General features: G+C 38.2%; 1 protein-coding gene across 2 annotated transcripts in view; it reads right to left on the bottom strand.

Moving 5' to 3' along the window:
* Nucleotides 1-3,263: 3,263 nt before the first annotated feature.
* The window catches only part of RWDD3 (RWD domain containing 3), an 11,743-nt gene continuing 428 nt past the window's right edge, over nucleotides 3,264-14,578 (bottom strand). Inside the window, exons 1-4 of one of the 2 annotated variants that reach the window (XM_026057633.1) lie at nucleotides 13,392-13,591; nucleotides 8,845-9,329; nucleotides 8,007-8,122; nucleotides 3,264-7,908 (exon numbers count right to left, since the gene is read on the bottom strand). In XM_026057633.1, coding sequence (XP_025913418.1) covers nucleotides 7,794-7,908; nucleotides 8,007-8,122; nucleotides 8,845-9,329; nucleotides 13,392-13,431 — 756 coding nt within the window. In that variant the 5' untranslated portion in view covers nucleotides 13,432-13,591 and the 3' untranslated portion in view covers nucleotides 3,264-7,793. Of the gene's footprint in view, nucleotides 7,909-8,006; nucleotides 8,123-8,844; nucleotides 9,330-13,391; nucleotides 13,592-14,578 lie in introns of those variants that run through there. The other variant, XM_026057632.1, reaches the window with a different exon arrangement.

Below are 14,578 nucleotides of genomic sequence, written 5' to 3' on the forward strand. Positions count from 1 at the left end.
CCAGAAGTACATCCCAAACCTCTTTCTTTCTGCTATTTGAAAATGGTGAAGTGGCAATGAAATGGGACAAATATAATCTCTTGCTGCTGGCTCAGAAAAAGCATTCCTGATTTCTATCCAGAAAAATCTCAGATTCTCTTTCTGCTACTCATAAAAAGTCTCTGCAAAATACTGAGTAACAGGAATCACACACACTCACATCTTTCTCTACAGTAGTTTTCTTTATTCCACATAAGCTGAAATTTTGTAACATTTATGGCTCCACTTTTAATGATTTGCCGTTAGTAAGAGATTTTCAGAAGCTGTAACCCATTCCTACTTCAGATCCATAAGAAACGTAACAGCTAAAATATCATTTAGGACTTTCAATCTCGCACTCTACCTGGGGGTAGGAAAACTTTTTTGCTGAAAAACAATCGCCCACAACTGATTTGTTTCACCTTAGCAATAAATTTATGAGAAAATTCTACAGGCTACATCAGTAAGAAACAGTTATTTGCCTGTTTTACACAGTTATTAACAATAACAGTGCAAAAATCCCTAATTATTAGCTTTTTCATCATCTCGGCTACAATTCCAAATGTCCAACTTTCAGAAACAGTTTTCCCCATTATTGAATAGGTTCACCCTCTACAATCACTCTCTCAGTTTGAAGCTGATTATATTGCTTCAAGTTAGGTAGCTTTTCCAGTATATTTGGTCTGTTAAATAAACATTTCTGAGCCTGTATCAGTGCTCCTATGGATATTACGAACCCTATTACACATTCAGTAGCCTAACTTCCATTATTGTTTAAACCCTGAGACCTTAAAAAACGTCAGACTGATGCCTGTACTCTCAAGCTTTGCGTCTGCTTTTAGCTGTCCCCAAATCCCACATCCTAGGAGCTCTTTAGCAGGTAGATGTGACAGTGATCCTGTTTTAAAGCCGCAGAACAACAGTAGGAACCAAGCAAACGCAGCAATCCAGTAGCAGGCACCACTGAGCAGGCACCCATCCCACTCTGCTGGGAGTCAACCTCAGCTTCTGTGCACCACTCAGGAGCTGCATGAAGTGCCAACTCTAGACCATTTGGGGGACATGTCTTTATATCTATTCTACTTTAAAATTGTCCTTCTCGCTATGATCAATTTTTTTCCACAACATCAATATTTAAATGAATACTTTCCCTTGAGGTTTTATCCCTTTGCTTTGTTTTATAAAGCCTTCTGCTTCTTCAAAACTAGCCTGAAGCAGTCAGACCCCCAGCACCTTCCAGCCCAGAAACTCTGAACATGTTCAGCCCAGCTGAATTTCTATTATTTGGCTCCTTGTCAATGTAAATGCAACCTTGAAGTCTTCCCTTACTATATGGATTATCTTAGAAACAAACATTTCTGGAAATCTTCTAGCCATTCCAGCAGAGTCTTTTCTTTCCCTCCCATGTTTGCTCTTACCAGATGTGCCTTGCCTAACTTAAAGGGTGGCTCTTAATCCCATACAAAATTTTTGACCCAGAATAGGTTTGTGGCAGTTAAATCATGTGATACCACTGGACCACCCTGTTATCATCCAAAGCTTTGTAATTGATCTGGAACTGCAATACATAAGCCTCCTAAGCCATTATGCAATATTTGAGAAAGGACAATCTAACATCTCCACTCCAGGCTTCTATAATAACAATGCAGATAAAGTGTCATAAAAATTAAAACTTACCTACATTCTCTGATTCCACACCCAGGTGGCCAATTTTTCCTGAAAGTGATTTGTCAGTCCCATTAGTCCTTCCAGATCTCCCATATTTTGCAGATAATCTGCTCCTGAAAGCTGCTGTTCACCTCTTCAATCCATCTTTCCAACCACCTGGAAGTGTGACAGCCTAGTTTCCCAGTCTTATAAGACTTTTTGAGGCTGTTGCCTCAACAAAGCCCTTATCATTCCTCAGTCATTTTAGGAAAACTTCTAAAAAATGCTTTAATTCCTTTGCATAGCCTACAGCTCTTGAGTTAGGTTTGTCATCTTTATAACTGTGAAAACTTCCATTATTTGTTCTCAGTTCTACGCGCTGTTTCCGCTAAAAAGAGAAGATGACAATGAAGCTACATATTTATTTCAGACATTTCTACTTGAAGCTTGGATACAGTAGCAATTTCTTTGCTCATATTCCCAAACCTCTTTCCAGACAGTAATCAATCCCAAAAAAACTTTTGGCTTCTCTGAGAGCCACACCACCAGTGCTTCTATTGCCGTCTGTTCCCTTCTAACACCTCCACTTCTACCAAATAAAAACCAGCCTCTGGCATAGCTCTATCCATACAGCTCAGCTTCTGTTCAGCATCTCACATGGACAGTGTTCTCCAGAGTAGTTATTTTACTTAAAAAAAAAAAAAAGACTGCTTTTTATATTTTCTTGACTGAAAGGTACTACTCATACCGTCAACTGCCATACAAAAATATCCAGCTTCTGTATAATGCCATAGTTTAGTGATCAGAGACCAGTAAAATCATTTTGTGTTGTTTGGAGTTTTTTTTCCTACAAAGTGCATCCTAAGAAGGTTAAAGGTACATTGATTTTAGCACCTTCATCTTGAAATCAGGGCACTGAATCCCTGCAGCATTCTTTGTGACTAGTGTAAGTGTAAATCTTAGATTATTAGCGTCTGCAGCACTAACATGAAGGAGTACCATTAGATGGGATTAAAATTGGCTGGAACAGACTGCTCTCCTTTTGTAAAACTCAGATTAGGCAGCAGTCAATCATTCTTTGTTTTCTGATAGTAAAAACTAGTCCCTCAATTCTCAGGATCAGATTCAAGAAATTTCCAGGTAGAGGCTTCAGTGGAGCAGTTAGACATTGCCAGAAGTGGCCCCATTAAGGCCTCAGACAGCATCCCATCTCCAACCAGCAGTTATCAAGACCTACTATAACACAGCAAGTTAGCCTGTTAAATTCTGCTCAAGAAAATTGTGATCATTTGACTATTTTCCATATAAATCAGTTTTCATTTCTTTTCTCAGAAATGTAAAAGTTGAAGATAATAAGCACAAAGTACTGCCGTTGCTCTCATGCAGAGACCTTTTGTATCAAATTTCATCATAAAATGACATTTTGTGTTCAAGTTAAAAACCATGAATAATGGAAATTTATAATGGAAAATACTGATCAAATATTGACCACATTTCCATGATCAGCTATGTTCTAATGCAGAATACAAACTGATTACTTGCATTATATTGTTTAAGAAACAAAAAAAAAAAAAAACAAGAGAAGTGTAATGGTTGATACTTTACTAGCATAAAATTAAAGCCCCCAAATGCATAATTGACTGAAAATATTAAGGGATTTCATTTTTAGAGTCCAAAGATTTCCTTAAATTACTATGCAAACCTGTCTTATATACAAATTTTTCTGTCACTCTGAAGAGTGCTCTTTGCTGCAGGTTAATACTGTGAGGTTAGAAAACACAAACTAATATTGATATAAAAGCCTACATATCAGGATAGCTCTGAACAATAACTGCAAAATGCTATTAGCATATTTACATTTCAAGTTCCATTTATGTCTATAATTAAGCATATAAACAATCATACTTCTCGCAGAAGATAACATAAAATTAACTATACATATAAAATACAAAACCAGAACAGAGTGTTGGCACTGTTACATGTGTTATACACAAAGAGAGGGGATAATAATGCTTAATAATACTATAAGATACATGAAAGCTGATTTCAACAATTGCACTATTTCATAATATATGCAATTTCATTTTCAAATTCTGCCAGAAATACAATATGTGCAACACTTTATCATCTTATTTCAGATTAACTATAACATGATTGTTTGTCTTTTCACAGATAAGCTGATCAAGAGACACCAAGTTTTAAATCATCCTTATATCTTTTTTATTAAACTATTTTTAAAAGAAACAATGGAAATAAAACATTTTTCCACTATTAAGTTTCTTTATTTGGTGCACTTTACAGCACTTTGTGTATAATTTATTTTAATCTTCGTGTTTCTTATGGTCATTCACACAGAAATAAGAGACAAATACTATTACATAAAAATGAGATAAAACTATAAAAACAAAAAAATTGGCCTTATCCACAAAATGAAAAAGCTACTTTACATTTATTTGTTTAAAGAGATCATTCCAAAGATTTTCATCTAGGAGTTCTGTGTTTCATCTTCCCTGTAACAGCATATAACAAACGAGGGGGGGAACAATTACAATGTTAATGAGACTCAATAACTAAAAAAAGCTGATGAATTCTCAATACTGATGATGTCCCCTATTAAAAGTGTTTCCCTCATCTGGAACTCCGCATTTCTTACTTCCACTGAAGTCATGCTAGTCTCCTGAATGGTAGGCTACTTTCCAGTATGTGCTGGATATAAAGGTTTCTTTTCAATTTACGATAATAAAAAACCTTAAATATAAATAGTACATATGACTGCTATAAATAGAGCCTTGAAAGATTAATAGTCGATCCTGCTGGTGAGAAGAAGAGAGTTTTATTCTGGCTCTTCCATCTACATAGGAACAGATGATTTTATCTACAGACCTTGGTCACAAGGGGGAAATGGCTGTCAGTAAGGATTTTTAAAACACTGCAAAGAATTGAGTTCTTGTAGAACTGGATAGTTTAATCTGTAAGCAGTCTAATGCCCTCCTTGTTTTCACAGAAATCACAAGTCTGCCACAGTAGTAGCAGACACACGCAGCAAGACCTGATATGTTACACACAGTAGTAAAAATAATCTGGACCTCATGTTGCCTTTTTGGTTACTTCAAATCACGTTTGCTGCACAAAACATATGAGAGAAGTGCTCCTCAGATCTATCCAGCCTATCCTTTCTGTACCACAAAGAACGCAGACATACAGCTTCCTTGGAAACTCTTTGACTAGTCCTGTACAAGAAGCAGAAAAAGTGAACACGTGCCTTTCCCTGACAAACCTGCTTGAAACAGCCAGTGACACATTCCTAGACACTGGTGGATACCCACCCATGTAATTAAACTAAAGTTTAGCACGCCATTCTTTGGATCAGAGTAAATCTTTTCTGGATTAGAATGAATGCTTCGGATGTGACGTATTCTTACAAAAACAACTGTGCTAATAAGGCTGATTGTTGGCTTTGGGTTTTTACTCCTATTTCAATTTCTTGTTTTCTTCTCAGTTAATAAGACAAGGCATCCAAAAACACCAATCAAAACTCAGTTTTGTCTTACAAAACTTGATTTTTCAAGTAGCCCGTCCTATTGCTACAGCTTTCATTTTAGCCTGACTTTCAAAAGAAACTATGGTTATGCTGCTGTGCTGTCCATATGGGGCATGCATGTATTTATACTACAACATTTTTTTTGTTAGAACTTTTGAATTCAATTCACTTCAACCAAAATGAGAGGTTAAAAAGTTTCAAAGAAACCAAGTTACTACAACTTTGATAAAAACAGGTAGCAGACAGAGGAGAAAAATCCTATTGATACTTTAATGAGTTATGCAGAGCAAGCATAATTTATATCAGACACTGGAGAATCCAGTGGAATAGCACTGTCATGAATCTCTGCTACAAGAAAGGCTTCATGTGCACTTAGACACAAGCAAAACACCCGGAAATGAGGCTTTATTAAACGTGCTGTTCAAAGAACTATTTACAATACAATATCCACAACAAAGCTAGTTTCTCATTTGTTAAACTATTTTCTTTTTGTGGACTCTGTTTTTCCTTGCATGTGAAATGTCTGATAGCTATATACACTGTACTTGCTTTTTAGACACTGATATGTGCACTCTAACTATTCTCAGGAGTTTGGGCTTCATTTCCCTGCATTTTATTCTTCTGTGTCTGTTTCCCTTCCTTTGGAGGGAAATATATGCACCATAGTCTGTGCTTCTATGACTTTTTTGCCCCAGGGGCTCACAGGCTTGCCCATCTCTTTTTACAATACATGCAAACAAACCATCAGTTAATAGACAGCTGCAACATCTTTCCAAAAGAACAACCTTTAAGAATATTGTTTACTTGTCTGAAAACAAGATATACTCCTACCCTTCAAACTAACTGACTGATTGATGGGTCGGCAAAAGCATTTGCTTTGACAGAATCAGGCTGACATCAGTTTTCATGTTATTCTTTGCTGTCTGAACAGTTATCAGGCTGATCAGATTTGTAATTCTCTTAAAGCACACCAAGCCAAGCATAAAAACTGTAATCCCTTCCTACATTGGACTTGTTGCTTTGTCCAATTCAAGTTAGTGAGTAACAAATTCAACAGTGATAGAAATCCATTGCATAAATTGCTTTTTGTGGCTCCTGAAATACAGAAATCATCAAGCTTCTTAGAACAACTCCATTTGGCAAGAGAATAAACACAGATTAGAAGAGAACTGTAACTTACCCATGTGCCATTTGTTCTTTAGCTTCTGTTTTTGTTTTTTTTTCCTCCCAAATCGGCTACTACAGAATGCTAGCTCTGATCAAACAGTTAATCAAGAAGGCATCTGATAATAATACTCAAGAAAATACATGATTTTATATCTGAGTGCAACTTGCAGTCACTGACCCTATGAATGGCTTCTCTTAAACAGCTAATTATACTATTTTTTATCAGTGAGAAAGAGTTGGAGAGTCTACACCTGATCTTGCAAGAAAGACAGCCACAACTGTATGGTTCAATTATTTTTGCAGTCACATGCAATTTGAGATCACATATTAGGTACACTATTCAATTCCCAAAATCAACAGAAAGAATTCTCAAATGATTTATATGCAAGTCGGATAAGGCCCCAGCTATACGTTAATGGCTCAGATTTTGATGCAAGTTGTGCCAGAAGTACCTTATTATTCTCCTTCCAGAAGAGTGAGGGATTTCAAACTATAGATTTGGCTGAGGACAAAAAAATCCATCCGGCAAAACCTTACAACATATAGACTTGCAGAAAGATACTGATTACTTTTCTTTACACCACATATGCATAAGCCTTTTACTGTTTTCGATACTTGCCAGACCTTGCTGGTATACAGAGAGAGCCTCTGAATCATTTCAGGACCTTAGACTCCACCAACACGCAATTTTTCAACATAGATCTTTTAACTGAGAATAACTGAATATTTGGCTTTACCTCAGCTGTTATACAACTTTTGAATTAATTTAAATTCTCTACTTGGGTGTTTTTATACCTTTTGGGGTGAAAACTGTAATATTCAAATAGACACTCAAAATTTTTTTCAGGTTCCAAGTGACACAAACTTTCTCTTTAAATCAACATTCAAGTATTTACAGAGTCAAATAAATGGAGAAGGAAAAGTTTGCAGATGAACACTTATAGGATATAAACCATATGCTGTCCTCACATATTCAAATTTGTGTTCGCTATGCTTTTTACAGAAATACACTTACGTAAGTTTTGAAAACAAAATTAATCATGCTTTCTAGCAGGCCACTGAAAAACCACTATCATGAGAGAGAGTCAAAAACAAAACAATGAAAACAGGTATTGGAAAAGAAAGTTTAATTAGAAGACTATTCTTTTAACCCCCCCCCCCCAAGTCTTTCATGTTTGGTGTGCAAATATCACAATTAACTCCACATTCCTTGGAAATAGTTATCAATATATAAAGTCAAAACATCATCAATTCTTAATGCATGAATTGCCTTTTGTTGCTTGCAGGAGGATGGCTACTTCTGACGGGTTTTTTTGCAGAAAAGCTTTGGAGTCGTTTGCCAAATTAGTCTTTTTATCTTCCATCAGCATCCACAGTCAACTGCTGCTTTGGTCAAAAAGTCCAGTATTTTATTTTGATTTTATTTTAAGAGAGGAGGTACAAACTCAGAGAAAAGAGTTGTAAGGCCTGCAGCTTCAAATTCCTTTTGTAGCTCATCCAGAGTTGAATAGTCTTTGACTTCAAACGTCTGAAACCTACAGTGCACAAGGAAAACTCATGAATATGCCTAGATTTGTCAGAATGTAATTATCGATTCAGTTGCTTTTCTATCCACAACAGTACTAAATTATACCTTGTATGCTGTGACTGTACTTTTGTTTCACACAGTACACTAATCATTTTCTCTTTGCATTTCCTTCCGCTTGAGTCCACGTCTACCTTAGAAGTTTTCTGAAGAATCAAGTACTCCTAAGCATGAAAAAGAACAAAATATTAAATTTCACCTAGTATCTCTGAAGTTTAGTAAAATGCAAAGATTTATGCTAAATGAAAAGATCTATTTCAGAACCTAGTAATCAAACTTTGAAAGTGCCCATCCCAAATACTGCATACCTGCTTCTATTCACTAGCTTTAAGTTACACAGATTCTTAAGCGATCTAGAGAACTTGAGTTGAAAAGCCAAATCATTCTCCTCTGATACCACCTCAAAGGCCTGCCTAATTCAGTGGGAGTTCATAAGTACAGAAAAGAAGTTCAAACCCCAGGTGTGTGGTATGAACACCACGTGCTCCAATTAGCAAGAAAGGAAACAGTTAGAAATGAGCTAGAAACATGTCTGTTACCAATTTCTTTTCACAAATTTTCTATTTTATGGGTATGTTCTGGATATTTTGGGAATACAAGAGATGGAATCTAAGCATATTAGAGTCAGAAAACATGGGGAACACAGGGGGATGATCACAGTGGAAGGCAAAGCAACACAGGAGACAGGTCCATAGGCTTCACTTGTTTTCCCATAGAATAACTTCTTTTTCTTAAATATAGAATAAAGTCATTGGGCCTTCCTACTCTCCTAATGATCAATCTGCTTCCAAAATTGTTAATGTTAGAAAAACACACACAAAATATTCAGACACATAGGTTTCAGTGGTAAATCGATAGAACTAGTCAACATTCATTGTTCCTGCACCTTAATGTTGCTCCTGTCACCCTGAAGAAGAATCAATATTATCTTGCCCATGAACATCAGTCTTCCAGTCAGCCTTAGATCTGAAGCCCATTTTTCCACAGTTTTGACGTATTTTGCCTTTGCTCTCATGTGATCTAAATGCAAAAAGAGCATCCAGATACCATCCTCTGTACTTGCTCCTCTTGACAAAGTATTTTTTTCACTGTAAACTGCTGCTGATTGCCTAATGATATATTTAAGATGCTGCTGTATCCAAAGAACCAGCTCGTGTACCATGGGTTCAGAAAGATGTTTCTTTGCTTGCTCAAGTAATTTATCTTTCACATCCATACACTGGGCCCTTGTAAGCTGGTCTGAGCTAACAGAAATATCTGGCAGAATTGATGGATAATTGACTGGTAAGTGAAATAACAGCTTTAAAAGTACATCTGTATCCAGCAGTTCTTTCACGCTGACTTGAATTCTAAACGTAATTCCATGCGTCTCTGGAAAGTATTAAAAAATAAACATTAACAGTTTGCTTGAAGTTGAAATACATACACATTAGTAAGTTATGTTATTTTCTTTAACATTTCAACTCAAATGACTGTCATTCTAAACTTTTTTTTTTCCTGCAACCAGTAGCTCAAGCTATACTTGCAGGGAATCCGGAAATGAAACACTTCCATACCATACTAGAAGGAAAGTTATTAGCACATTCTAAAAAGCATTCACACCTTTTGGCTCTTTTAAAGCCTAGACAAGTCAGTAATAAAGGATTCTCTCTCTTGGAAACACACAAATCAGCTTCTACAGCTGAGTAGCAGCAGCAAGGACAACTGAAAACAGAGACTCTTCTAGAAGCACTCAGCACTGGCCTAACTTTCCTCCAAGAAAAACTGTGAGAGTTTTACTATCAATACCAGTGCAAGACAAATAAACTTGCACTGAAAATTTTAGAAGACAAGCATTCAAAGACAGCTCTACACTGAAAAGTGACTTGGAAAGAAAAAAGTGAAATTCTTTGTCCTCTATAACTTCCAGAGAAACTGTGTTTATTTTTTCTGTGTTTACAACAGTTGGATTGAGATAACTGAGTCATCTCTGTTGTCCCTAAATACACATATGTTTTTGATCTATTTCAGAATAGAATTATTTTCAGCGTGAATAGGGTACATTACAATGTAGTATGAAGGCCAAAAGACCCCATCCTTCTGATAAATTGCATAATCAAAGACATTTAATATGAAAGTTATGTACAGTAATTCCTGCAATAAAACTCTTCTTAGACTAAAATATGTTTCACAGAAAAACAATACAGAACTTCATAAAGTGAAGAGAGGGGACAAAGACCTAACCTACTTTTGCTCCTCTGCAATAAAAAAAGAGGATATCAGATAAAAGGTGATCTTCTTCAGATCTTCTCTGCTTCACCCCTTTGATGCATTCCAAATACTTCACCCCATTTCTTTAAAAAATTGCTAAAATGTCAGGTTGATTCATTCTACGAGGGCAGGAGAAGCCAGTTTTGAAAGACAGATTAGAGCAGAGCTGTGTTTCAGAGGAGTTCTTTTGAAGTGACTTGCCTTCTTGTCCCCTTATCTTACTTTCCTTTACATGACAGTCAGTCGAATTATGTCTGATTAGCATTGCTGACACTGCTAACCAGCCTCGGTGCTCTCTATGATATCATATTTGAACCTTATTAAATAAATGAAAGAATCTAAAAGTGACTTGGACAGACAGAAGTACTTTAGAGAGCTTAGCCAGGGGGTTGTGTACAAATTTCCTTCCTGGTTCATGTGAAAAATTCTCTAGGTCAGAGCAGTGACAAAATAAAATAAGCAAACCCTCCAAACCCAATAATCAAAGTCTAGTATTATAATACAGAGGTCTCCAAACAATTACAAACCATCCCTGTCCTGAACAGAGTCAAATCCGGCACTGAAAGCAGAAGGTGCAAGTCCAGTGAATTAAAGGGAATTACACCCATTCACATCCAGAACTAGCAGCAGGACGTTAAAGAAATATCTACAAGCACTAAGCATCAAAGCCTCGTTCACTATTAACAGGCATTGTCTCCAATCTTGCAAGACGGCTAAAGATGTCAGACTTCTTGTAAAGCAAGTTAATTCCTAAGAAACACACCAGCCTGGGGAGAGATTCAAGTCTGCAGAGTGCCCATCTGGCAGCGTGCAGCACCCACAGCCCCTCGCTCATGGGCGGTAGCTATGCAGGTGGACCTCAAGGTCCAAGGTGGACCTCCTGCCTCCGTCTTCTGCTGAAGCTGCCCTGGCAAACATTCATCGCTAGGCCCCAGCAACGACAGCTCCTCTGCCACTGCACTCGGCTCGGCACACATGAACATACCTACAGGAAGAAAAGCCTGCCCTGCACCTCGTGGGACCCCAGACCCTCGGGGGCTGCTCCAGAGGGTCTCTGCGCACACCTGGGCATGGCACTGCGCACGGCCAGCACCTACCTGCACCCGCACCTCCTGCCAGCTGCCTCTCAGCAGCGCAGCCCTGCCAGCTGCGCGGCCGGCTCCAAGCAAGCTGCATTTGGCTGCACGGTATTAGCATTATTATATTCCTGCTCATGAACCACTTTATTTTAAACTATGTTGCCAATAAATTTTTGAAATGCACAGTCTGTAACTGAGTTGAAGAATAATACTCTATTGCCAGCTTAATTACAGTGACAGAAAACCATGTCACCTTTCTGATAATCCTACCAGGAATTTTTCACTAACTTGTCATAACAGATCTCAGCAACTCAGAAGTAAGCGACAGATAAACCGACAGGCCAACCTTGCCCCTTTGGCAAGAAGCTCCCGCTGCAGTGATCATACTCTTAAGCCTGCAAAAATCTTGCACCTTTCCCTGCGACAATGAACTAATCCGAAAGAAGCAGCGCAGTCTCACGTCCCAAGGTGTATCACCCTCAGCCATCATAAAAAGACCAGCCACACTCATTTACATCTGCTTCAGACTTGCTTTTTAAACGGAGAATTGGTTCAAAATGTTTGTGGGGCTACAGTATCTAAAGTTTATTTCAACATCACAACATTCATTTTCTACACCAACACTGTAGACTGCTGGCAGAACAAGGAGCAAATGATCACTGTCCTTTGTAACTAAAGAAAATATTTCCTTTGTTTGCACACATTACAGGGTTTGAGTTGACTTCACAGCAAAATGGTGATTATTTCTGATAAGAGTGGGATATTACCATTCTGTTGGCATTTAATGTGCTAATAAGACTAAACCCAATACATGGTAACTCATTTTCCCCCATAGCTGCATGCTTATCAGTATATTTAGCTCTAGCATACTTCAGATTTTTTTCTTATGTTCCATGTCAACCAGACAGATATCCCCCTCCTCTCCTGCCCAAAGGCGTTTTATGCAACACATGCAGTCTATTTTTAAATTCAGAAAATGGCACCTACTGAAGTACAAGCTTTGAATATATAAATATATTTTTATTGCAAGCTTGGTGAGCAAATCAGAAGAGAACAGATTAACAAGTAAATTATGGATTTCTATCTGTAATGCTAATCTTTCTAAATAGACATGTAAGGTAAGAAAGATATGCTGTAATTAGTTTATTTAAATTCATTAATACATTGTTTTTGATAAAAACATATTTTGCAGTCTGAATACGTCATTATTAGATACTGGAAAGCTGAAGTTTTTAGCATACCAAGAGATCCGCAAAAGAATTTTCTTACATTTCCCAAAACCATAAATCCCCAAAGGCCTCCTTTTTTATCCTGTGGATCTACATGCAAATTACTCTAAATTTATCAGAGACAACATAATAGTCTTACTGGAAGTTATATCTCTGCATTGTTTATCAATGACAAGTTATACAGTTTATAGAGATAAAATAAACATAAACTAATGAATACAGCAAAATAACTTCATACAAACTTAAGGATTTTGTTCCTCCAACCTAAAAGAAATCCCCCACAAAGCCAGAGAACTAATAATAATCTTTATTGTGAATAATCTTTTAATTTCCAGCAGAAAATGATGGAAATCAACCAGAGATGCTAGATCCTAACATACTATGAAAACAGCTTTGTTAAAGGCCCTGCAAGATCATGTCACATCAATATAAATAAAATAGCCTGCTCCTGGTTTGCACTCATTGTACTTCACTTTATGTTCCAGGAAGGATTCTAAGCCTTTTACATCCTGGTTACTTATAAACACAAAATAATTCTTCTGTATATGAAGTATGGAGAAGTATGCACATATATTTCTCAAACAGATTTGGAGAAACAGACATGCATATGCAATGTTCAGATACGTTCACATTTTTTTAAATAAACATCTGCTAAGCCTGGATACTGTATTTTTTAAACTATGCATGAACTAACATTTCTGAACTTCTTGACTTTCAAGAAAACAGAACTCATTTGAAACATTTCATCAATCCTGTTTTTAAAATACTCTTTAAATACCAATCCAAAATATAAAATAGCAAAATTGCCTGCCTGTTCTAGAGCAAGAGGTGTGTCAAGCTGAATTAGACACAAAACAATTCTGTTTTCAGATTACCCTGGTTAATTGTGCTCCATGCAGACACTAATGGCTTCATCCATCTGAGACTGTCTACACATAAAGTTCTCTTTTCAAATAACCACCTGCTGTTCTGTGTGAATCTACTTCAACATCTGTTTTTGAATAAAAGTTTGGGTTTTATTCAATGACTTTCTTAGTAACCTAAGTTAGTTAAAATGAACCACTTAAGAGCATCCATATGTAATTTCATACCAAAAGAGCAAAAGCTGTTTTCAGTCCCAGTTCCTTCAGGCAGAGCACGTATGCAGACAAATTGTAAAGGCGAGCCGCTGCACCCCTGTTTAACAGCGGTCTCCAGTAACCCCTACTGCAGCCAGCTCCGCAGGAGGCTGCTTCCCAGCCCCAGCTCTTTTGGGGAACCGGCAGACGTTGCCACAGCTCCCAGCACGGGGGGCCACTAACAGACACCGAGTCTCTGACACAGGTACAGCAGAGGTATCACGTCTGCCAAGATCTGAGCAAAGTGTACTTATGCCCTGGATCTGGATGGACATACTCCACTTGCATGTCCTACCTGATAGGGTCTTCTTTAACCCTGCAGGGGTAACTGCAGAGGCACACAGGATCTGCCAAGACGCGGTCCCTCCTGCTGAGTACCTTCACAGTGACAGAACTGATGTCTCAAAATTATGTTCACAGCGGCCACCATGGCTGGTGTGGAAAACATGGAGGAAACGTACCTACAGTTACTGTATTTTTAGCCTCCAGCTTGCAGGAGCTGATGGGCCTGAGCACCACAAATCTTCTCACCTTCCGAGCTACAGCACACACGCAAGATTAGCCTCCACAGCTCCGCAAAACCTACAACCGCACACGTACTACTGAAGACGGAAAACATATGGTGCATCATACGGCCCAGATTATCACCTTGCCCCAAGAAAAAGACAGAGATGACCCAAAGCTTGTTACACACTGCAGCAGCTGCGCCCCTATTAAATTTTACGAGATTTTGGTCTTGTTACAGGTGGGAAATACAACCGCTTATTTGCTTAAACACTTCTAGCAGTGACTGGCAAATTCTCACTGCCGTGCTCCGCCAAGGCGCTGCGTGGCGGAGTGACAGAGCCGCCGGGCCCAGCCCTGTGCGAGAGCCGGCGCAGAGACGCGCGGCACCGCAGCGCCCCGCCACCGGGGCCGCGGGCGAGCCGGGCCGCGGCTCCCGC

The sequence above is a fragment of the Apteryx rowi genome, unplaced genomic scaffold, assembly GCF_003343035.1.
Source record: "Apteryx rowi isolate R43461 unplaced genomic scaffold, aptRow1 scaffold_14, whole genome shotgun sequence".
Taxonomy (NCBI): Eukaryota; Metazoa; Chordata; class Aves; order Apterygiformes; family Apterygidae; genus Apteryx; species Apteryx rowi.